General features: G+C 38.6%; 1 protein-coding gene across 8 annotated transcripts in view; it reads right to left on the bottom strand.

Annotated features, from left to right (window-relative positions):
• The window catches only part of CNTN4 (contactin 4), a 928,656-nt gene that overhangs the window by 225,291 nt on the left and 677,215 nt on the right, over positions 1-26,150 (bottom strand). For all 8 annotated transcript variants that reach the window (XM_082412135.1, XM_082412132.1, XM_082412131.1 and 5 more), the window contains one exon: positions 9,378-9,473. In XM_082412135.1, coding sequence (XP_082268261.1) covers positions 9,378-9,473 — 96 coding nt within the window. The remainder of the gene's footprint in view (positions 1-9,377; positions 9,474-26,150) is intronic.

Genomic DNA, 26,150 nt, shown 5'->3' with positions numbered 1-26,150 from the left:
TCTGAAAACTAAACTGAATGAGTTAAAAATATATCAGAAAAATGGCCAACTTTTTTTTTAAGATTTTTTAAAAAATATATTTATTTAATTTATTTATTTTCGGCTGCTTTGGTTTTCGTTGCTGCACGCGGGCTTTGTTTAGTTGCGGCGAGCAGGGGCTACTCTTCGTTGCGGTGCATGGGCTTCTCATTGCGGTGGCTTCTCTTGTTGCAGAGCATGGGCTCTAGGCGTGCGGGCTTCAGTAGTTGTGGCATGAGGGCTCAGCAGTTGTGCCTCACGGGCTCTAGAGCGCAGGCTCAGTAGTTGTGGTGCACGGGCTTAGCTGCTCTGCGGCATGTGGGATCTTCCCAGACCAGGGCTTGAACCCGTGTCCACTGCATTGGCAGGTGGACTCTTAACCACTGCGTCCCCAGGGAAGCCCGCCAACTTATTTGTGCCGTCACACTCAGAGGATCAAGATCCCTGACAGTGGTGAATATTCCACTTTTGAGACTTCAATTTCTGATCTCCCAACCTGAGTCTATTTCCAAATTTCCAGGACTCAACCAGCATTTCCTCATTCTATGTACTGCACCATTATCCTGCTTAATTCAATGTAACATCATGAGGTACTGACCTGACAAAACACCGATTTGTTGCTGAAAATGTATCCAAAGGGCTGCTCATTTCTTTTTCATCTGAAAAGATGAGATTCATATTTCCAGTGGGCAATAAAACAAGAATGCTTGCCATATATCCTGCAGTGATTGTCCACTGGATTATTTATGAAATGCTGAGCCAGGTTCATGTTGTTGAAAGATCACTGTTGATCATTTGTTCTGCTCTGGCTGGTACACCCCTGGTAGCACTCTTAACAGGGTATGTAATGTGTTTTTCACATCTCCAGACTCTTCACCTCCCAACTAGCACCTGGGTTTCCACATAACATCATCCCTCACTGCTTTCTGGGACAGGACAACTCCAAAAGGGAACTCTGCATGCAGCTGAGCTTTGCTGAATGATCACAGTTTGTAGATCATTTCGCTTTTATGGATCAAATCTCACTTTCCAAATGCCATTTCCTTTTGGTGCTAATGTGTCTGACCCTCACTGTGACGGATCAGTGGTCCTCCAGTTCTAAGGATCAAACCTGGAGATAATCACTTTGATTTTTTTTTTTTTAATGTTTGAAAAGAAAATAGAGACCTTCCCAACTTGAATTTAAATCTACAAATATAGTGCCTATTGTTAAATTAAGTACAGAGTACCTATCAGGAGAGAAGCTGGGTAATTATGGCCATCATTAATTCACTAAAATCCTTGGTTTCAGCCAAATAAAGAACATGGAAACATCTGCATAAAAGCAAAGAAGGAAAAAAGAAGAGATAGAAGAAAATTCTTGAAATGTATTTCTGCTTATTTTTTTTTTTCTAAACTAAATGATCCTCTTTAGGCTACTGAACACTAAGAAATTTAATTAACTGCTATTAAGTAGCTAAGTCTATTTCTAAGTGCTACAGCCTGGGACTTGCTATAGATGCAAAAACAGCTTAAACATCTCTCGTACTAGAACTGAAAGGGGAATGAAGGCAGAAAGTATACAACTACCACTCCTGGTGAACTTTTCTTTGAAAACAGACCAGCAATTCTCTATACAGGTTAAGAAACTGGGGGCTCAGAATTATTCTATGACCAGGGAATGCTTGCTGTCTATACAAACTCATTTCTTCTACTCATAAGTATATAGTTGTTGACATCTAGGCATTCAAAAGTAACATCATGAAATCTTCAGATTGTTTTAAAGAGCTGACAGGAAAATTCAAAGGCAAAAAGTATGTTGGTAGCATCACAGAACATGCTTAACCAATTCTGGAGATAACCGACATCAGAAATATTCATCTCAGTTTTTCTTGTCACATCTAGTGATAGAGAAGCTCACCATTCTTCTAGAAATGTGGAGCCTGATTTCTCCCTTTTGCTTCCCTTGTTGATTCCTTCTTTGAGCTACGTCATCTCATGGCTGAGAGAAATGGAGCCTGTATCGGGTGTGGTAAGGACAAAAACTCTTAGTGGCCTCTCCTCCCAAACATGAAACACTCCACCAGGCCATTTAGGTTAGACAATTTTATAACAAGTAGTCCCTGATCAATGTGGCTTTTTTTTTTTTTTTTTTCTCAGTTGGTGAAAAAAGGGAGGTTTAATGAACGGAGAAAAGCATCATCTTCCAAACTGTTTCACATTATTCTACGCTGATTAGATCACTTGTGTGCTATAACCTCCGCTGGTTAGCAAAGTGGGAAAAGAAAAAAGGGAGGAACTGGCTCAATAACTTTCAGATAAAAGAATCCAGGTTTGTATTTTTCAAAGGAACATGGCAGAGTCAAGGAGCATCAAACAGGATTGCCTTAAGAATATTTAAAACAAGATTAAAAAAAAAGCACCTAGTACTATGGTGGTGATGAACCTATCACTAACTAAATATTAACCTCTCCTCACTGAATTTCAATAGATGTGTATTCAAATGAATATATAATGTTTTGGGCTTAGAAGTGGAACTCAGAATGCATTTTCCATAGAAATAATATCATACAAGTTGGTTTACCAGAGTTTGATCCGTAATATTCTTGAAGACTAGAACAGCAGTATTATTTCAATGCTGCTCCAACCAGCATTTTAAACATTATTTCCCAGGATCCCACATCCAGAAAACCTCTTCTCAATCACTGATCTCCAACAAGGTCACTCTTAACTTATTGAACACCTGTGGTTCTAAAATTTATTTGCAGGAGATAGGGCATCTCTCAGGTAAGTCGCTTCTCAGGTGACATGAAATGGGCATCAAAGGGCAGCTATTTCAGTGGTGACCAAACAATAAGGACTCAAGATCCTAAGAACATAATTTATCACTTGTTATTTAAGTGTCTTAAAAACTGAGTCTATTTTTGGGCACCTTCCCTCACTCCACACACACACACAGAACGAGATGACTCAAGTGCAATGCTGGCCCTTCGTCCTGATGTGCACGCTCAACCATGTCCCCACTATAACCAGAAAAGGAGGTTGGTACCACACTTAGAAAGGGACTCTTCTTATAGCTTTTCATGACAATTAAGTGACTGTTAATCTTATAACCATCTAAAATTTTCAAATTTTGCTTTTTTAAAATTGCCAGGGCTTCCCTGGTGGCGCAGTGGTTAAGAATCCGCCTGCTGATGCAGGGGACATGGGTTCGAGCCCTGGTCCGGGAAGATCCCACATGCTGCGGAGCAACTAAGCCCGTGCACCACAACTACTGAGCCTGCGCTCCAGAGCCCAACTCCTGAAGCCCGGGGACCTAGAGCCCGTGCTCTGCAACAAGAGAAGCCACCACAGTGCGAAGCCTGTGCACCGCAACGAAGAGGAGCCCCCGCTCGCCACAACTAGAGAAAAGCCCGCGCGCAGCAACGAAGACCCAACACAGCCAAACATAAATAAATAAAATAAATAAATTAAAAAAGAAATTGCCATACAAAATAAGCTGAAGATTATGTTCCCTAGTCTATTAAAAAAAACTCCGCAATATTTTAACACCCTTACTCTGAGGCCCACTTAATGCTTGCTTCTTCTAAGGAAATGAATGGAGCCCAGGCACATACTGTGCACACTAATGTAACATGCAAACATAAAGAATTACATGGGGCTTGGCCTCTGAGAAGATGTTTGGCAGAGTTCATCTCAACTGTCATGCTGAGTCTTTAAGAGCAATTTTCAAATGTTAGAAGAATGGCTAAATCAGCATTTTAATAAAGCCACAATGCCAGAGCATGATGAGTTTATGTTAATAATAGATGCATATTCCAGATGAATCTCTTGGAAGATATATCTGAAAAATATTTGCCTACATAAAATTTGTTACATGAATGTAAATCAAGAATCATAATATGTCTTCAAAGACAAGCGATTTTCTGATTTAATTTTAATTCCAAGCTTAGGCAAATGAAAAAATCAAACCAGGCCTAATTAATAAAATCAGGAATGTTTGGATGTTTGAATTTTGCAAACTGGTGCCACATTTATTATGTCTCTAATCCTTACAACACACTGGAGAGATTTAAAGGACAAAGATAAATTCCATTTGCCTGGCATAATGCTGTATGAGGATTTGAGAGTTATGCTGGGAACCAAGATATGGAGAAGGAGAGCCTGAAATCTCGGTGAGAGAAAGTAGAGGAATAAGTTGGAAGTGGAGGGACTGCTTCCTGAGGAAGGTGGTCAGTTGTCTAATCAACAGAGTGAGAAAATTAGAACCTAGCCAGGAAGATGTCAGTATCCAAAGGTGTCTGATATGGTAGGCGGGGCCTGGTAACTAGACTACCTGGAGGTTGCAATACTCAGAATCCAAAGGATAGTGTGTTATGGTTTGAGGTTTGGAGCCGGATTAAAATGGAATCTGCATGTACCTTTGGGTGAAACATGAAGGCCAAGAGCTAAGCTGTCTGGACTGCAGTGGAATGGGTTGGTATCTGGAGCTAATATGGATGCCCCTGAAAATCTAAAGTTATATAAAATTGGTAAGCAGTTTGGGGCAGTTTGGGGCAGGCATGGGAATAAGGCATGGAGAGGGGAATTAGGCACTCCCTGCCTTACTCATTATACATTTTTGACTAGAATGTAGATGTCTTGAAGATTATTCTGGGCATAAAGGATGCTCATTTTAGCATAGCAAGATTAGTTGTGGCCCAGTGACCTGTCAGCATAGTTTGGACTAATTAAGAAACTGGGTGAGCCGGATTCTGAAGGTGACATCTTGATGCCGGAAGCTGAGTACGTGTGGGGAGATAGAAAAAGAATAGGGCTCAGAGAAGTTACATAATTGGCTCAAGGAAGTTAACAGCAGCACTAGGATTAGAATGTGGGTGTCCTAGTTCCATGCTCTTACCTCTGTCCTACAGCAAAGACAAAACATCCAGCTGAAATAACCATGCTGTGGGAGGGCGTGATGGATTTTTTTAAGACTATAATATTCATGATATGTCTAGATCAAATCAAATTTCTGGGCCCCTGGAGATGTTTGCAAATAGAAAGCTTTTGCTGGGACAAGACCGACTTGATTTTGTAGGGCAGACACACAAGTTTTCCACCCTGGCTACATATTCGAATCACCGGGAGTGCTTTTAAAACTATGAATGATGTCAAAGGAACCAATCTCAAAAAAAATTCAGATTGAATTGATATGGGATGGCACCCAAAGAACTAATGCATACAGAGTACAAAAAACTAGTTGTACGGTTGTCTCCTGACTGTAAAAAAAATGGGGCACATTCTACGCAAAGGTAACTCCTAGACCTGCCATTGATTAACGTGTGACCTCACTTTATCTCTTTGCTTTGACTTTCTTATCTACGAAACACATGTCCTTATTTCTTATAGGATTATTGTAAGGATCCAAAGATAATATAAGGTAAACTAAAGATTATAAACACCATAAGGAACTCTACAGATGCTGTTATAAGGTCCCTGAGTTTGGTGCCGTGCGAATGGGATCTAAGTTTAACGGGGATGTGTTCAGCATAAAAGCATCCAACGACGACAATTATAGCTAGTTTCTCTATAACTCATAACAACGAAAATAATCTCAGAATCAGAATCATGTGCCTTTCTTTTTTTATACTCTAGGAAGGCATACTTTCTCTAACAACGACGTAGTAAGAGCGGTCCAAATGTAAAATGCTACCTCTTCATGGGAATACCTGAGAAAAAGCCAGTCTTTTCTTAGTTGTTCACCTCTCTTAACAACAATGACAAAAATATAGGAAAGCCTGAAGTGATTATATTTTATTTTAAATTCTTTTAAGTACGAATTGGACATAAAAAATGTTTAACACTTCTGCTTGGGTTTGATGTGGAAATCAAAGTACTCCACCTCAGCAGGGTGAACCTGGGTTGGTTTTGTTGAAGGTGATCAAAGTGGGTGGATCTTCAATCTGGTGCTGCCTCAATCTGTTCCAGTCAACTGGAACAACAGTTTTGGGGACCCTGCCCTGGGTTTATGGAATCAGAATATCCGTGGGCAAAGGCCGGGCACCTGTGGCTCTAAGATGCTGCCCTGGTGATGCTTCTGCTTCCTGCACACCTCTAGCCAGAGGTGCGGAGTGTGGGGGGAGCACAGGTGAAGCTCAGGGCTTTTCAAACTTTAATGTGCACATGAATCACTTGGAGATCTTGTTAAAATTTGAATTCTGATACAGTAGGCCCTGTGTGGCGCCCAACACTCTGCCTTCTTAACAATCTTCCAGGTGAGGTAGATACTTCAGGTCCAGGGACCACATTTTGAGTAGCAAGGATCTGGGTGACATATAAAAGGAAGGTGGAAACAAAAACATCCATTGGTGAACAGTTCATGGGGATTTCACCGGTGAATAAGCTGTCAGTTTTAAGTAAGCTAGGAGGAAGAATCTCAAAGTACCTCACTTCTGTTCCTATTTAACGAGTGGTTGAAGATCACGAATTCCTGCTGCCAAATGACCCTGGAGTTGATGGAAAGCATGGTGAAAATTCTAGATCTCAAGATACTCTGTTTCTAATCTAAGGAAGCATCATAGACAACCAGAGCCCCATCATCCATAGTGATTTCTATTTTTTGGTGTTTGTGTTAAAGACTTAATAGTACAATCTATGCGACGACATCACATCTGAATTTGTACCTATTAACCAAGAAATGACAAAGATGCTATGCACGGTGATTCGTAGAGCACTGGAAATACCTGCTGACGGAAATGCTTTTCAAAGTAGATTAATTGCTGCTCATTTCTATGTTACCCTAAGAAGGTCTGACACTGCACAGCTTTTGAAATAGGACATGCAGCATCCCTTACAATGGATTTCATGCCATTACCCAGTATCCCACTGATACAATAAAAGGCTGACTCATTTCCTTTCCTCTTCATGATCTGTTACAATAGAAACTGGGATACCATATGCTGGGTTTAAAACGCTCAGTATATCCAGCGGCTCTTGGCGATGCTGCCAGCTTAAAGGTGATCACAGCCTGGAGAAGCAATGAGAGAATCACTGCTGGACAGTTTGCATTGGAGGGTTTTGAGTAACTGGGGAGATTTCATCAGATAATCATTGACTCCACTGCCCCAAACTGATGGATGTCTGTGATGCTCTCTTATAACCTTCAATACCCACCTTGTTTTCTTGCAAATTTCCTTGCCTTGCCTGCCTTGCCTACAGTATTACTGAGCTCACAGTTTCTAACAGAGCCCATAATGAGAATATTTATTTCCTTGTCTTTCACCATCAAGGCTGTCAGGAATGTCAGCACAACTCAAGGAACTGGATTTCAGAGCTGCTGACTGCTGCCAGCGGAGACAAGCAAATTTCAGGGGATGTCTACAGAAATGTTTAATATATTTCTGAGTGGGAAGGGGAAAGTATTCAGGTTCATTCACTGTAGAGCAGCACAACAGCGCTTCTTGTGCTTTGCCTTTCCCAAAGATATCATTATACCAGGGACTAGTGGGGTATTTTTTTCTCAATATGCTGTAAGATTAATTTTCAGAGTTGCTGCCATGTTATGAAAGATTAATGCTGTGAAGGTAGCCTGCAGAAGAAATCGGCAAAATCTTCCTTTCTTATTTGATCAAATTTCATAATAAGAAGAGAACTGTTAATGTGAGTGAACATCTCTTTAACCTAAATAGATGTCCAGTTAATTGCTCTCCTCATATAAAGGACAGGACTTCAATAATGCACATATAGGTTATAAATATGTTTAGTTTTTATTCAGCAATTATTATGTAATGATAGAACTAAAAGGGATCTCAGAGATTTCTTTTAATCTCTTCCTTTAGAGATAAGTAGAGATAGAGAATGTGAACCTAGTAGCCCAATATCAGATAATGATTTGAAATAGAGCCTGGACCAGAATTCACGTCCTGGACTCCAAATTGAATGCTTCTGATACTAACTTGGCGAGAAAATTAAGTCCTAAGGAATAAACCCATTTCTCAGAAGACAAACTCCTGAAATCTAATCTGGATTCTCTGCCAGTCTCAAACACCAGAAACCCTAACAATTCCATACCTTCCATCCAGACTTGGAGGGGTGCCTGCCTCTTCCACCTGTTTATCTATTCACCGTGCTTGAAATGCAAGCCATGTAGCTGTTTTACTAATTGTTATTTCCTGCTAAAAACGTTAGCATTAGGGGGCATTAGGTGAGAAGGAAAAGTTAAAACTTCTGAAGACAGGACAAAAATAAAATGGTGTTTTCAAATTCCCAGTTTAAAATATTTTCTTTTTCCATCACGTGTAAAGCCAAATGAAAAATTAAGGTAGTAACAAGGAGAGCAGGTATCAAATTAAATTGTAGCCAGAGTGACCACAAATGGAGTTTATCAATCTTGTCAGCACAAACTGTAGTGAAATCCTAATAAATCTCACTAACTATTAAACCTCCAGACTACTGAACTCTGTATGTGCAGTCAGAGTCACCTTACAGTCATCATTAGTCCTTTCTGCAGACACTGCAAACTGCCTACACATCGTCTCTCCGCATTCTCCCTTATTATCAAAATTATGATTTTTTAGGGCCATCATGTATCTGTAGAAAATACTTGATTTTTGTGTCTCTTTTGCCACTGGAGTGATCAATGAAATGTACATAAAAGTCCTTGGGCAAAGCAAACCTTCCATAATACAAAAGCAACTCGAAATGAAGAGACTTCTGACATTTGCCCTGCCCTCTTCCCATTTCTACCTTTCTGCACTGCACATTGGTGCCTTAGCCATGCCCCGTGTTTAGGACTTCAGAGAAGGATCAAAGAAAGGGCTTGGGTCCTGGAAGATGTCCCCCAAAAGTGGTGCCAGCTTTATACCACATACGTTTGGAAGTCTTGTGTGTGAGAACAACACAAACCCAAGTCCACTGAAGCCAGTGTTAGCTGGGTTTTCAGGGACTTACAATCAAATGCATTCCTAACTGATCTAGTCATTATGAGTCCTTACAAAGTCATCTTGGATTCTGTGGTCAAGGGACTTTGGTTCTGGGTCTGATCCCTTCCCAGACCAACAATGAGATGAAGTGAAGCAAGGCCATCTTTTAATACGATCAAGTTGAAAGAAGTGCTGGCGGTTTTACCTACGTGGCTTTACCAAGCAACAGGATTCTGATTTTGATTGACTCAGGTGTCTTTCCCCTTGAGCCAGGTAGACAGCAGGGGGATGGAACATTTGTACAATCTGATATTTTCCTATCCTAATTATGGGAGGCACTGACGATGCTTCCTCGACACAGAGGGACTTTGGGAATCTCTACAAATGACACTCTCCCCCTTGCTGATGCCAAGAGGGTGAACAATCAGCTAGAAAAATAGCAGCCAGTGACGTGTGCACATTTCGGTGCAGAGTTACCTCCAGAATGGGCCGGTGGGCCGCACAGTAGTACCATCCCCTGACCTTGGCGGACAGACACGGTGCTTCTCGTTCTTGTTTTAAAGTTTTCAAGGTCTGTTGGGAGAAATAAAGGAAAAGGAGTTTAAAATTTAAAGTCCTAAGGCATCATGGAAGACTAATACTACTTCAAAAGAGGATAGTCTTCTGCTGAAAAATAGCCTTTACAGCACCCAGATCAGGGAAATTCAACTTTACCCTCTTCTTGCATGATATTGTCCCATCCTCCATGACTCTATATCTATACTGTAAGGTAGCCACTTGCCACATGTGCCTATTTAAGTTAAAAACAGTTAAAATCAAATAAAATGTATGAATTCAGTTCCTTAGTCACACTAGCTGCATCTTAAGTGCTCAAGAGCCACACGTAGCTACTGGTTTCCATACTGGACAGCAGAGAGAGAGAGAACATTTACATCAGTGCAGAAAGTTTTATTGGGTAGCACATGTCTGGAAGGAGTAAGTGACCTCCCCAACTTCTATCTGTAATTAAATATCATTATCAGGATGTAAATTCGTGTTTTTTGATAGTCAACTGTTTACTTCACAAACCGTTCCATTATATGCAATTATGTTTGTTACTCTATACGTACCTAGAATATGACTATCTCTGTCTACACACACACACACGCTACATACAATGTGTAAAGAGACACACATACACAATTGTTTTATAAAGTTCCTGTGTATTTTTAAATACTTATAAGGTACTGTCCAAGGTTCTGTTTGGAGGAAAGTTCCCCTTTCTCAAGGAGGTCAAATCTGGTTAGAAAGATAAGATGTTACAAGCCCAAAGATCACAGTTGGAGTCAGTAAAGACACAGTTGCCAATAAAAATGAGTTAATATAAGAAAAATGTCTAATAAAGTGACAGACACATTATTGTTCAAAAAGATTTTTCCTTCATCCTTCCAAATGCAAATCCTCTCAGCAATGATTGTTTTAAGTGCCATTTCATTTTTTGTTGTCTGAAACATTTGATGTAATAACCTGTTACCAGATTTGAGGATTATTCTAAGCCAAGTATGTTCTGTAGGGTTGCAAGCCCTGTAGCTGTGCACATCAGAGTTCAGTAACATTTATTGACTATTTCCTCCATTTTGGCCATTCTGGTAAGTATTTTATGGTGATTATTTCAAGCGATCCTAACAACAATTATATGAGTTAAGTACCATTAATATCCTCATTTTACTGACTAGAAAAGAGAGGCGCTATAACACTTGTTAAAGGGTACAACATCAGGGAGTAATGGAGCTAGGAAATAAACCTGGATAGCATTGCTGCAGTTACAAAATGGAATGTTTCCACACTAAGGCTTGGTTTCAGGGAGTGCTCACAGGGTTAAAAATAATTTATACACTGAGCTGATCTCCCTGTGCTATGCGGCTGCTTCCCACTAGCTATCTATTTTACATTTGGTAGTGTGTATAAGCTCAGTGCTTTGTGACCACCTAGAGGGGTGGGATAGGGAGGGTGGGAGGGAGGGAGATGGCAAGAGGGAGGAGATATGGGGATATACGTATATGTATAGCTGATTCACTTTGTTATAAAGCAGAAACTAACACACCATTGTAAAGCAATTATACTCCAATAAAGATGTTAAAGAAATAATTTATACCTATACATGTCTTCATTACCAGCTTCTTCTAGAATTAGGCAAATTTGAAGCTAATATATTATTGCTTTTACTAATTAAGCATATACAAATTTGGCTGCCAGCTCAGGATACAGACATTATGAAAAGAAAGCTTCTGCCTGGTAGGGACTCAAGAGTTTGGTAGGCAGGACTGACAGGTAACACCTAATCATGGGAACCCAAAGACTGTTGAAGTTGAGGTGTGCAGAGCGACACCTTGAGGACACACACGTACTTAGTGCAAAACAAAACATGACTACAATTTGATGCTTTGATGTAATAAAATCCCTTTTATTATATTTCTGATGTAATAAAATTCCTTTTATTCCATGAGTACCAGGTCAGGTTAGGACATGATTTTTTCTTCTCTTTAAGGAAATGGTTTGAGAAGCCTTCGAAAATGATTAAACTAGAGATTTTAAAAACTTCATTATGGCATTAATACTGTAAACCATTATCCCTAAAAATGACACTGAATCATTCTAAATTGTTGCTTCTGCATACAGGTTCTTAAAATAAGTCATCTAAATTTTGGCACAGACATCTCATCCAATCTCCAGAGTTGCATGAAAAATTAAGAACTGATGGGTAAAAGAGATCAAGTCTTATCCAGGCAAAATCCACCTTGATTCTGACTAGAGAAAGAGCATTAGGAAATGGGAAAGAAAATGAGAAATATATGCAATGATTGTTTAACTTGTCCTTATTGAGTTTTAAAGACTGCATTCCTGTTTATCTCCCTATAGTTTATGAGTCCACGCAGTTCCACATGATTTGGACAGTTAGAAAAATTGCATTAATCTGGTATTTGAGAAAATATTTCGATAAGATTCTTAGCAGTTAAGTGAAATAGATTCCGGACGGTAAACCCTACCTACATAGTGAATGGAAATATTGCATTTGGGCAGATCTGAGTTTGAAAATCATCTCTGCCATGTATTATGCAAGGTTTAATTTTCTCATAAATAACATGAGATGTAATTAAATGTAATTTATTTTGAAATAAGAATGATGGGAAAAGATTAAATGAGGTAATATTTAAAAAGCACAAAGCCTTTCCTGCTACAAGTTTGGTGCTTATTATATGTTTGTTCTGTTCACTGCGGAATAATGTAATCCAGGGGCAAATCATACCCCTATTATTATATTTAAGAAAGGGTTTTGAATAGCAAATGCACTCTAGAGAGAGGTGAAGAGGCTAGTCAAAGGCCACCATATTTATGCACATGTTTGAGAAAAGACTGCATGTCCATTATTGGTCTTTTCAGATGTAATTATCCATTCAGATCCTAATTGCTAGCAGCATGATAATTTTCCAAATTAAAGAACTATGTGTGTGTGAATGGGTATTTTTTTTGAAACTTGGACATGGCCAGGCCTTTCCCAGAAATATTCTCATATATATTATCTTATTTAGGGTCATTTTATCTCCAAAGACTTGGTACTAGGTAATGATCAGTAGCAACAGGCATTCCAAGTTAGAATACATTATAGATAATGTTATGTCATCATGACCGTAGCACTCATAGCAATAATTGGATCTACTTGCAAAATGTATTGAGTTCATACCATGTGCTAACAACTTTTCACACAGATCTCATTTAATTCCATTATAGTTTTAATTCCCAATTTTCAGGTGATGTAACTGAAGTTCAGAACCTTCTTCACACACTGAGAAAGTGACCAGAAGAATATAAACTCATCTGCCTCTCTCCAAACCCACCACTATCAAGTACCAGAATCTATCATTTCCCCACTGACTTAGTGAAGCCAGTGAAAAAGGGCATTCAAACTAGTTACTTCACATCCTAGGGACCAAAAAAAAAAAAAGTTTGAATGAATTTTATGCTCTTCAGTGAATATGTAAGAAAGTCCACATTTCAATGCACAATTCGATGAGTCGGTACATTTGATTCCAAATTTTCTATTCCTTTGTTTTTCCTTGCGGGTGATCACTTGATTGGGGGATTTTAAACATCAGGTGCAAAGGATGGAGTGGAACAAGGAGAAAACAATCAGAAACCGCCGTACTAAAAAGCAGGATTGCTGCATTGTTAGGGAGGTAGCTGAACAATGACACTTGGGTAGTATTCCCTTTAGCTCCATGCAGCTAGTTACTAAAGGTAGTTGGATAAATGATAGTTACTAAAGGTACTTGAATAAATGATGTACTCATATGACAAGGAATTAATATCCATGTACTGTGGTTTCTCAAAACGTTTTTTGCAGCTTTGTATATGGTTCATTGAAAAGTGACTTGTAGACGTTTTTAAAAAATGAGTGACCATACATTTTGGTGTTGACTTCATTCATCAGCATTTTATATAAATATGTCCAGAAATCATGGGCTGAAAAATGCACAGTTTTCTGGCAGATGTGTTTTCCTATCATATTTTTCTGTGAAAACAACTGTCCTTTATTCTTCTGTAGAATATAACATTAGCACTTTAATTTTACATGAGGTTTTAAAAAATACACTATTATAGTACTTGGAATGTGTAGCTCATTGAGAGCTTAGAGGAAGTGCTTTAGCAGCTAAATTCCTTGAGGAGTAAAAGTGTACAAAGGTCTTAAAGCTGCAACATGAGATAAATAATAAAAGCCTTAATATATGAAAACATTTGGAATTCAGGCCACAGAGTAAATCAGAGAGTGAGGGGGGAAAATCTCCAGATATTTACTGTCTGGTAAGTTATTAAATGTTTAGAACTGAGGATGAGGTAGTCTATAAAAAAAACCTGGATGGGTCGAAAGAAAACAAAATCGAGGGTCCAAGATATTTTTTGAGAAGTAATAACAGTAAATAAGAAAGAGTAACTTTTTTGGCCATCGTTAAGGGACTGCCCATCACACTTATGAACAGGAAGAGTTAAAGCCATCCACAGGGTGGAGCCAGAGAAGAAGAGCATAAGAAATTCAGCTTTAAAATGGCCAGGAAATGTTAATGAGATAGTAACATACATCATGCTTTGTCAAGAATCCACAGAGGGGCAGGAGAAGGGGAAAGAGGAAAAATGATACACTAAACCATGCAAGTAATGCACATATTTTTAATGCATGTATTATTTACTACAAGTTAAAAAAATACCTATTCCCTTTTTTCCTGACTTGGGTAGACCTGGATTCTATTAATTCTCACAGGGTGACCTTTAGAACAAGAAACTGTCAGTGACAGTTGCCTTTGTTACTGCTTCCTTCAATTTTGAAAGAAGCAATCAATAAAAAAAATCAATATCAGCTTGGAAAAATGGTCAAGTGATACATTTGTTATGAATATAATTTCCATAATGATGATTGCACTATTTATTTTAAAAAGAGGTATTTGGGGGGCATAACCTTAAAAACCAATTATCATGCAGCATATCTAAAATTATGTCTTGACTCTGCCATTTGCTCCTTGAGTGTGTACGTGTGTGGATCTGCATGGCTTCTTGGACTCTAGAGACTCAGAATGACAATAAGTCTAACTTTACAAAAACCTTACGAGTTGCAAAGTCACATTTTTGACATTCTTTCCACACAAGAAGGAAGAAACCATTAGGGAGACTGGCATGGCTGACGGGTTTTTCCTGTGAGAGTGTATACAGCAACAGGAAGAATTACTTAATGGTTTAGCACACTGGCTCTGGAGTCAGAAGGACCTGAGCACAAACTCGGTACTCTCACTCTTTAGCTGTACGATGTGGGTGAGTACACTATGATATGGGTGAGTACTCTCCTTGAACTTCAGTTTCTTCATTTCTAATATCAGGAAAATAATTCCTATCTCATAGGGCTCTTTAGAGATTAAGATCATGAATATAAAGCACTTAACACAATGACTGGCCCAAAGTCAGTAGTCTGTAGATGCTAGCACTATCATTATCATTTCTGAGCACCACAGGAAAGTCTACAGAAAGTGACTCACCGGGGCAAAGCTAGTGATTCCAAACTTCCACCAGATAAAGTAACAGTAGAGTAGTCAGGTCAATCTCACTGTGGCAAAATAAGCTGATAAGACTTAAAACACCTCTTCTTTTGCTGGTCTTAACTGTGTTTTCAAGTCTAGACTGGCGCTAAAGTAAGCCAGATAGCTTATCCTTTGCAGTGCATGCAGTGTACTCTTCATGTGACTTAAAATTAAGATACACTCACATATACTGAATTCAGATAATTTTCCTTAAGAAATTCCTATGATGGTATATTCTGAGCAGGTATTACTTTTTAATGTTAAGGTGGGAAATATCATTTTCATAAAACAGTAAAAACTGATGTCTGTGTATCTTTATAAAGGATACAAAATATTGTTATTTTAACAGAGAAATAAAAGATGAAACATATTATTTACTGATTATATAAATTTACTCGTTGTACTTAAAATTTGAGGAGTTTACACTGCATGCCAGATGAAAATAGAATGGATATAAATGGAACTGGAAAAAGAAAAATATATATACATTATATGTTTGTCAGTATCTTGCTTTTCCTATGGCATTAATTTTTCCATTTGTTTAGCCAATCTTCAGCAAATACTTTTTGAGTTCCTCTTTTCCTCCAAGTATTGGTGTCAGCCATTTTATCTCTCCAACAACTAAGTAAAACAAAACAATCAAAAACCTGTGGATATGCTCAAGATCTGACATTAAATATCCCAATTTGTTGGCAGTTTAAAGTAAGGGACCAAAATCTGATTCTAGGTAGCGGTTTGACTTTGAAAAGAAAAGCCAATCTCTTTCCTGGAGATCTCTGTATAGATAACAAAGGACCTTATCAGTATTCCTAAATTAATGTACACACACTTTACAAATGACTCAGTTATAGAAATGGCTTTTGACCTTCTTCTTTCGTAGGCTAATGCTACTGCTATCGACATCCCTATGAAAATCCTTAGAGCACTTGTTTCAAGTGAAAAAGGAAGAACTCATGGGAGCTCTCCCAGGTGCTGATTCTGACCCTCACAATGTTTTCCCTCTGTCTGAATTTTTCCTCAACCTCTTTAGTTATATCAGATGAAAGTCTATAATTTAGGGATTACTTTGGAATTATAGAAATACCATTTTAAACCCATATATGGCTGCAAATGCATTACCTTGCTATAAGTCACTTACAGTGAAGAATTAATTAATTCAAAGAGATTGTTTCCTCTTAAATAAATAAGAGCAGTATGGATTCTTTGAATGTGAGCTTTGATTAACCAAAAAAGAAACAAAGAAAATGTAATCCATGGAGTAATAAGGAAGGCAACATAAGGCTGAGAAAGCTCAAGAAAGGAATAATGACTTAAAAATACTCTTAAATTTGATTTTCTTCACAGGTGTTTCTTACTGAAAGAGTTATGTATCAACAAAACTATCTATAAACAATACCAGTTTCTCACTCAAAACTCTTTACCTTATTTTTTTGTAGAAGAGCTGAAAAGGAAAAAGAAAAAATATATATAGGATGAGAAAGGTGTGTGCAGATTGCCAAAGACAAATTTGTCTGGGGTCAGCAATTCTGCATTTAGCAAGAGGTATTCTCCTCTTTCTCTTCCTGCACCACATTACTACATCACTTTTTCTTTCCAGTAACGAAACCTAGGCAAGACCTGAAAATAGCATAATGAATGTTACCTGTTAAGGAGGCTTCTGTGGGCTGATCTGGAAATTTAATCACTTTTGTAAATATTAACTCTTTGGGAGAAATGTAAGGCCAGTTTCAACTAACTTATGTAAAGAACACAATTTCTCACTTTCCATGCATTCATTCATTAAATCCTCACAACAACTCTATGATGTAAGTATTATTACTGATTCCACTTTATAGAAAGAAAAAAAATCCATATCCAAGATCACAGTCCTAGTATAAGGAAGAGTGTGGATTAGACCCCAGCTCTTCTTTGACCCACAAGTCCATGTATTTAGCCTCTATTCTATACTGAATTAAATACCAGGAATGAAACAACACATGTTGATATTCTGGTTGACTATTTGAGACTCATATTTTTTTACCCCTCTGCTATTATTTTCTTGACTTTACAAGAAAATAAAGGTTGCTTTGCTGCCCTTTTCCCTGTAAGTGTACGACTTTCCTGATAGCTATTTTTATTTCTGATTTCAGATTTTTTTCTTTCCTCATTGCTTTGACATACTCTATTTTACCTAGACCTTCATGCTATTTAAGAAGCCAAAGAACAACCCAGTTTCAGATGTTTGAGTTTCCCTGCGTGTTCCATAAAAGTGTGCACCTACCAGACTCATGAGGTTACTGTGATTAGTACAATCTGGCATCATAAATACTGTTGTTCTCCTTTGGAGACAGGTGCCCTAAAACACAAGCTATAATTAGCAGCATTTTTCTCTACAGGAGCACATCTCCTTTTGCATATCATCCTGACTCAGGAGTGTTAATGGTTAGGCATCTGCATTCTCTATCTTTGGTTTCATACTTACACAACACAAAGAGAAACAAAACTTTCAGAAAACCATTTGGCCTAGAAAATTTTAGAACAAAATACGGACTCTTTGCTGAGCTCTACAATAGCCCTTAGGGATCTGATCCTTGCCCAGGTCCCCAGTCTCATCGCTTGTTAGGTTCCCCCTTACCTATTTACACTGTAACAACCATGTTTTGCTTTCTGTTCTTCAAACACCTTAAGGCTAATCCTGTTTCAGTACCTTTGAACTTGCTGTTCTCTTTACTTGGAATGCTCTTTACCCATCTTTTAGCTTATCATGCTCATTCTTCACGATTCAATTCAAATGTCACCTCCTCAGAGTAGCCTTCGCTGAGTTTTTAATCTGAAGTAGCCCACCATGCAGCTCCGGTTAACCTCTATCACATCACCTCTTTATTATGTCTTTCATAGCGATCATCACCAACATCTGCGATTACTTTGTTCATTTGTATGATATTTGGTTTATTGTTCCTTCTCCCCCGCCCCACCCCAAAATGAAGCCTCAACAGAGGCAGGAAACTTTTCAGTCTTTATCAGGCTATATATAGCACAGTGCCCAAAACATGTCTAATACATATGATGTGCTTAGTTACTATATGCTGAGCACTATTCCCTTTCCTGCTTCACACACTGAGGTGGTGGTCAGGAGACTTGCTGGAGCAGGGTGAACTTTCTTGTAATATTTGTCCATATGACGCACTGTCTTCCAGCATCTTGGCTATGATGGACCTTTGTGTGCTCAATGACCAGGGATGCTCTAAAAGATAACTTTAAGAAAAGGTCTTTAATCAACTGCACCGAGCCACCTACGATGCCTTAAAATGAAATTTAAAATGAAAGCTTAGAGGCACACTGAGACTGGAATGCAAGCAGCATATGAGACAAATGCATTGCTTGGCAAAAGGAACACTCTCTCACCCGCTGACACCTGCCCCAGGGAACACTTGAGATGAGGAAAACATGAAAGGACATCATGCAAATTGCACAGGCTTGTTGCTCTTTGTAATCAGGGCTGTTATCAGCTAGTCAGGGACATATCCTATAATTATCTGTTCTTCACCTAGTGTGAGAGTTCTACAACTTGATAGACTTACGATCATTACAGTTTTGATGGAAAGAAATGTGAATCTTCATTTTGAACTTTTACTTCATAGGCTTTTTTTCTCCCCTCTGAAAATTAAAATTAGAAAGTTGTAATGTATTGTCCAAGTCTTCCTAAGAAACGGGCAACCCTAGTGAGCAAGTCAGATATATTCAAGTAACATTAGAATAAATATTCTCTGCAGAAATGCTGAAAAGGCACTGCATCAAGAGGACATCGTAAAGCTAGCTAATCTACCGGAAAAACTTTGGGGATGTATTACTGGATGGAGATATATGGGCCACAGATCATGATAAAAACCCAGAGATCACAAATCTACCAGCCAAACGATTGGTCATGAAAAACCTTGCTTTAAAGTGAAGGGAAATTGCTTCATCTCTGAATTTTTCAGTCCATTTCTTTTCTTTTGTTAAGCTTTCATGGGTACAAGCCTGAGCAATGAGATGGCTACTGAATTTGTCTAACACTTAATGGCAGTGGATACAATCTCTGAAGGAAGAGGGGCAATTTCTCACTCCTTGATCATAAATAAAACTAGGTAGATGTTCGTATAGTTAAACTGGCTCTTAATTCTATCCAAAAAAGTAGGCATTTTCCCCAAGCAGCTTGGGAGGAAATTCCTCTGATGGTTAACTTTAAAGGGAGAGGCAAACTTTACTAGTATTTCCTGACACCAATGCTCTGCAGAAGTTTTGCTTTAAAAGCAAGTAGAAGACTCCTCACTATGTACTCAGTTTTGGATTTCTGAACTAATAAAATAGGGATTGGTGACTCATAACGAAAAATGCCAGTCATGCTTCAATTCATTGCTCCCAAGAAATTGGACATGTTCTGCCATACAGCTATTTGGGGGAAATCAAAGCTTTTGGAAGTAACAGGTTTGTTTAACCACTGGCTCATAGAGGGCTATTTCTTTTCTCTTTTCCTTCCCCTTCTCTGAGTATAAAACATTTCTTGGGACACTGGATGCTGAATTAGCTGTATACTGGTTAAAATTTTTTAAGGGCATAAAAAATGCTGTGTATGGATGAAATTCCCAGATGAAGAGCAGCTGTTATTTATGTTGAATTTAAGTTGCTTCGGCAACTCCAACCATATATTTTTATCTCATTTAATTACAGTTTTGAAAATAAAACCATCATCAAATATACATGCAAGCCATGTGTTTATTCATCATCTATTTAGACTTTGCTATGGGGGCTGTTTCACTGTTCCCTTCACAGAGAGAAATCAGAGATAAGGCTGCACTGTGGTAAAACTGCCAGTTTTTGGAAATATCATCACTCAAGCACCTTGCTTTTAAATACACCCTGAGAACCAATACAGATTCATTCAATACCTACAATAGACCTCCAATGAGCATCTATTATATGCCAGCCTCTGTTTTAGGCACTGGGGTTACATCATTGAAAAATAAAACAAACCAGATCTCTCCCCTTAAAGAAGGTAAAGTGGGTGAAAGGAGCATAAACTAAATAAATAAATCATGCATAGCATCTTTGAGGGTGATAAGTGCTATAAAAAATAAGTTAGGGAAACAGGATGGGGAACTGGCATAAAAACTATAAAAGAGGAAGATAATATAAAAGTAGGATCTTGTTACTTTCCATCCCACTTCCAAATGTGGAGAAATAAATCACTCTCTCTCTGCTGACTCAGCTCCTGGCCCCCACGGAGGCTGCAGAGACGGGCAAAAAGTAGTGTCAAGCGACACAGCTGTCCTGATTTAGTTTTGTATTTTCTTATTTATAACTGAAGTTGAAGTCTCCTTAGTTCAGGTAACACCTGAGGAAACTAATAAATAAGTATTTTCATCTTCCATCTAAAAGTTTCAAAGAGTGCTAACTTCTTGGTAACTGAGGAAGTGGGAGAAAGAACTGAGCAGGCATACTAAAATATACACTGATTTCCTAAGGGAAGACAATTACCAAACCAGTATTGTGATAACTTATGCTCTGCTTTAGATACAGTTACTGTTTTCTGCCTCAGAAATCCTACAAAGCTAGAGAATTTCAGAGGTGGGAAGCCCTTACTGTCTGTCTTAGTCTGTTCGGGTTGCTATTACAAATATGCCATAGATGGGGTGTCTTATACAACAAACAGTTATTTCTCACAGTTCTTAAGACTGAGAAGTCCATGATGAAGGTGCTGGCAGATCCGGTGCCTAGTGAGGAATTGCTTACAGGTTTGCAGATGGCCGTCTTCTCACTGTATCCTCACATGGTAGAAAGCGAAGAGAGGAAACTCTTCGTGTCTCTTCTCATAATAGAACTGACCCATTCAAGAGGGCTCCACCCTCATGACCTAATTACCTCCCAAAGGCTCCACCTCTTTATAACAGCACTTTGCCGGAGGGTGACGGTTAGAATTTCAACATATGAATTCTGGGGGAGACGCAAACATTCAGTCCATAACAGCATCCTTTCTTCAATCTGAACTCCCTCCCTTGCCCCCCCTCCCTTCTTTCCTTCTCTCCATCAATATAATTTATGGTACCATGTGCGGTGGATGCTGTGGAGAATATGATGGTAAGTTGAACATGATGTCTGACCTCAAGAGGTTTCCAATTTTGATTAGATAGGCACATAAACAACTCTACTGCAAGGTACAAAGGAAGTAGTCAATGCTGTAGAGCTGTAGAGAGAAAGCGCTATGGGAGTTGATAAGAAGTACTTTTTGCTGGGGTGATTCATCCAGTCAGCATTTCAGCTGCACAAATGATGGACCCAAGTATATGGATCTTGGATCTGGGTTTTAATTTAAGTCAGTACCCAGGACCTGTTTCCTCTCCATCTCTATCTCAGCCCTGCTCATTCTCCCCACTTTCCCTCCTACAGGTCAAAGCTCACAGACAGCACAGGGCACTGCCTCACTCCTACTCAAGGTGTGACTGGATTCTTATGAGAACTGTAGCATCAAGTATGTCCAGGTCAGTAGCTCAAACCCATCAAACCTAGACTCTGTCAACCATTGAGACTACTGGTTTTCACAGGAGACAAGCTCATACGCAGCTCTAGCCTCATCTTCAGAGCATTGACGTGCCATCTTTCCATCTTCACAACATCACTCCTGAGGTCATTTTCCAGCTCAGCATCTCTGGGTATTATCTCTGCCTCACAACTTTAAGGCTAGAGTTTTCAGAACATTTCAGCACAATCCCCACTGTCACAAGACACTCTGCAGCAACTCTACAACCTCACTGTGGCACTTGGATTTCCACAGACTTCTTTAAACCTTGTAGACGAAGCTACATCTGTGTATAAGGATGCTACACAGGGCTTCCCTGGTGGCACAGTGGTTGAGAATCTGCCTGCCAATGCAGGGGACACGGGTTCGAGCCCTGGTCTGGGAGGATCCCACATGCCGTGGAGCAACTAGGCCCGTGAGCCACAACTACTGAGCCTGCACGACTGGAGCCTGTGCTCCCAACAAGAGAGGCCGCGATAGTGAGAGGCCCGCGCACCGCGATGAAGCGTGGCCCCCGCTTGCCACAACTAGAGAAAGCCCTCGCACAGAAACGAAGACCCAGCACAGCCAAAAATAAATAAATAATTAAAAAAAAAAAAAAAAAGGATGCTACACAGCATAGCAAGTGATAGACGCATTTTTAAATGTCCCTAAAGTGTGTGTGTGTGTGTAGTTGGGTCATCTCGTGAAGGTATTACAGATCACTGCTGAGGCACCCTGGGACTTAAGTGATGATGCAATGCTCACATCCTTCTTGCTCAGCTGGAAGTTTGGTACTAATTCAGAGGTGGCTCTGGGTTGCAGTAATAATAATAGTAATGACAGCTAAGATTTACTGAGTGCTTACTATGTACCAGGTACTATTTTAAGCACTTTTCAGGTATTAACTCATTTAATCTTCTCAACAATACCATGAAATAGGTACTATTTATTCCCTTTTATCTATGAGGAAATGGAGGCAAAGAAAGTGAAATCATTTGTTCAGGTTCACACTGATAGTAAATAATAATGCCAGCATTCTAACCCAGGCTTGTCTGCTTCCAGATAACCTGATGTTTTTCTTTATTTTGAATTTTTGTCAATCTGGTATATAAATGGCAATCCATGATTTCTAATTTGCATTTCTTCAGTTACTAATAAAGCTGTTTATTTTTTTTTCATGTTTATGGGCCACCCACATTACATCATTCTTAAAATGCCAGTTCATGTCTTTTACCTAGTCATCTAGTGGACTTGTATTTATTCTTACTGATTCATTGATGTTCTTTACATATTTGGGACCTTCTGTTTGTCAGTTATATTTTTATAATTATATTCTCCTGGTACATGACTTTCTTCCCCACTCTTTTTGTAGTATTTTTTGATGAATGGAAGTCTTCTGAATGTATCAATCTTTGCTTTAAGGCCAACATTCTTAGTTTCTTACCTAAGAATCTCTTCCTTATCCCAAAGTCATAAGGATATTCTCTGCTACTTTGTTTTCTAAAAAGATTAAAGTTTTGCTATTCTCATTTAAGTTCTTGTACTCAATCACAGCACATCACTATCAGGTATCAACAGGCAGTTCTCAGCACTGATGGAATTATGTCCTATAAAATTGCTGCAAACACTTATTTAGTGAATACCGTACTGTTGTTCTGAAGGGAATTACAGGGTTAGGTTTCTGTGAGTCTCTGCTCACAACATTTTCATCCACCGATCAACACATAACCTTGTATTATGTGTGTTTATATTTAAATACACCTTTTAAATATATAATGTTGATTCACTAACATTAACTCAATGCCAACAGCACTGTAACTTATGCCTGAATAAAGCTTACCTAACACACGTATTTTCTCTGTAAGGCACAGCACGGCCTTCTCTAGCTTAGGAATACTAGACAGTACTAAAGTACTATACTTTGGGCTATTTTAAACAGCAAAATTACCAACAAAGAGCATAAAAATGCAAAAAAAAAAAAAGGCACTAAAAAGACTGCAAAAACAACACTGTTTAATTAATGCACAGAAATCTCTTGCATTCCTATACACTAATGATGAAAAATCTGAAAGAGAAGTTAAGGAAACACTCCCATTTACCACTGCAACAAAAAGAATAAAATATCTAGGAATAAACCTACCTAAGGAGACAAAAGACCTGTAGGCAGAAAACTGTAAGACACTGATGAAAGAAATTAAAGACGATACCAACAGATGGAGAGATTGGAAAAATCAACATTGTGAAAATGACTCTACTACCCAAAGCAATCTACAGATTCAATACAATCCCTATCAAACTACCAATGGCATTTTTCACAGAACTAGAACAAAAAATTGCACAGTTTGTATGGAAACACAAAAGACCCCGAATAGCCAAAGCAATCTTGAGAAAGAAAAACGGAGGTGCAGGAATCAGGCTCCCTGATTCAGACTATACTACAAAGCTACAGTAATCAAGACAGGATGGTACTGGCACAAAAACAGAAATATAGATCAATGGAACAGGACAGAAAGCCCAGAGATAAACCTACGCACATAAGGTCACCTTATTTTTCATAAAGGAGGCAAGAATATACAATGGAGAAAAGACAGCCTCTTCAATAAGTGGTGCTGGGAAAACTGGACAGCTACATGTAAAACAATGAAATTAGAATGCTCCCTAACACCATATACAATAATAAACTCAAAATGGATTAGAGACCTAAATGTAAGACCATACACTATAAAACTCTTAGAGAAAAACATAGGAAGAACACTCTTTGACATAAATCACAGTAAGATCCTTTTTGACCCACCTCCTAGAGACATGGAAATAAAAACAAAAATAAACAAATAGGACCTAATGAAACTCAAAAGCTTTTGCACAGCAAAGGAAACCATAAACAAGATGAAAAGACAACCCTCAGAATGGGAGAAAATATTTGCAAATGAATCAACGGACAAAGGATTAATCTCCAAAATTTACAAGCATCTCATGCAGCTCAATATCAAAAAAACAAACAACTCAATCCAAAAATGGGCAGAAGACCTAAAAAGACATTTCTCCAAAGAAGATATACAGATTGCCAACAAACACATGAAAGGATGCTCAACATCATTTATCATTAGAGAAATGCAAATCAAAACTACAATGAGATATTACCTCACACCAGTCAGAATGGCCATCATCAAAAAATCTACAAACAATAAATGCTGGAGAGGGTGTGGAGAAAAGGGAACCCTCTTGCACTGTTGGTGGGAATGTAAATTGATACAGGCACGATGGAGAACAGTATGGAGGTTCCTTAAAAAACTAAAAATAGAACTACCATATGACCCACCAATCCCACTGCTGGGCATATACCCTGAGAAAACCATAATTCAAAAAGAGTCATGTACCACAATGTTCACTGCAGCACTATTTACAATAGCCAGGACATGGAAGCAACCTAAGTGTCCATCGACAGATGAATGGATAAAGAAGATGTGGCACATGTATACAATGGAATATTACTCAGCCATAAAAAGAAACAAAATTGAGTTATTTGTAGTGAAGTGGATGGACCTAGAGTCTGTCATACAGAGTGAAGTAAGTCAGAAAGAGACAAACAAATGCTAACACATATATATGGAATCTAAAAAAAAAAAAGAATGGTCATGAAGAACCTAGGGGCAGGACAGGAATAAAGACACAGACCTACTAGAGAATGGACTTGAGGACACGGTGGGGGGGGGAAGGGTAAGCTGGGACAAAGTGAGAGAGTGGCATGGACTTATATACACTACCAAATGTAAAATCGATAGCTAGTGGGAAGCAGCCGCATAGCACAGGGAGATCAGCTCAGTGCTTTGTGACCACCTAGAGGGGTGGGATAGGGAGGGTGGGAGGGAAGGAGACGGAAGAGGGAAGAGATATGGGGATATAGGTATATGCATAGCTGATTCACTTTTTTATAAAGCAGAAACTAACACACCATTGTAAAGCAATTATACTCCAATAAAGATGTTAAAAAAAAAAAAAAAGAACACTGTTTATAGTATGAGAGCTGAACCAAGAAAGCAAAGAGTCATTTTGTTCAACCTCAGCAGGAAAAGGGTGTGTAGGGTGACAGTATTTTGCTGCTCTGCACCTGTCCATGAATGACCATGAATGACCGCAGGCTGGATACTTTGTAGGCACTCGATAAATGTAATAGTTAAATACTTAGTATCTTACACAGAGTTTAGACATGGGTGATACCAGACATTTTATGCTCTTAGGCCATGTTTCAGGTAATATAATAATTATGAAGAAGATGACAACGACGACAATGACAATGATGATGATGATGATGATGATGATAGAAATAATTTAGCAATGATGACAATCATAACATTAAAACTATTAGATGTTGTAGTAATAATAAAAGTAGCAGCAACGGGACCAATGATGATGTTTCCTTATATGTTTATAGCACTCTAAAAAAAATGCTTTATTTTTGTTGAGCTTTCTTGAATTTGGGACCACGTTAATTCTGAAAGGCACCTGAACTCATATATGCAAATGAATATAGTTCTTTAACATGGAGTGCTTGGGATGTGCATATTTTTTTCCTCTAATTTTTTTATCATGGTAAAATATATGTAACATAAAACTTCCCTTCTTAAATATTTT

The sequence above is a fragment of the Balaenoptera physalus genome (assembly GCF_965194825.1).
Source record: "Balaenoptera physalus genome assembly, chromosome: 11".
Classification (NCBI taxonomy): domain Eukaryota; kingdom Metazoa; phylum Chordata; class Mammalia; order Artiodactyla; family Balaenopteridae; genus Balaenoptera; species Balaenoptera physalus.
The sequence above is the reverse complement of the archived record's forward strand: the minus strand, read 5'-3'. Positions and strand labels throughout refer to the sequence as shown.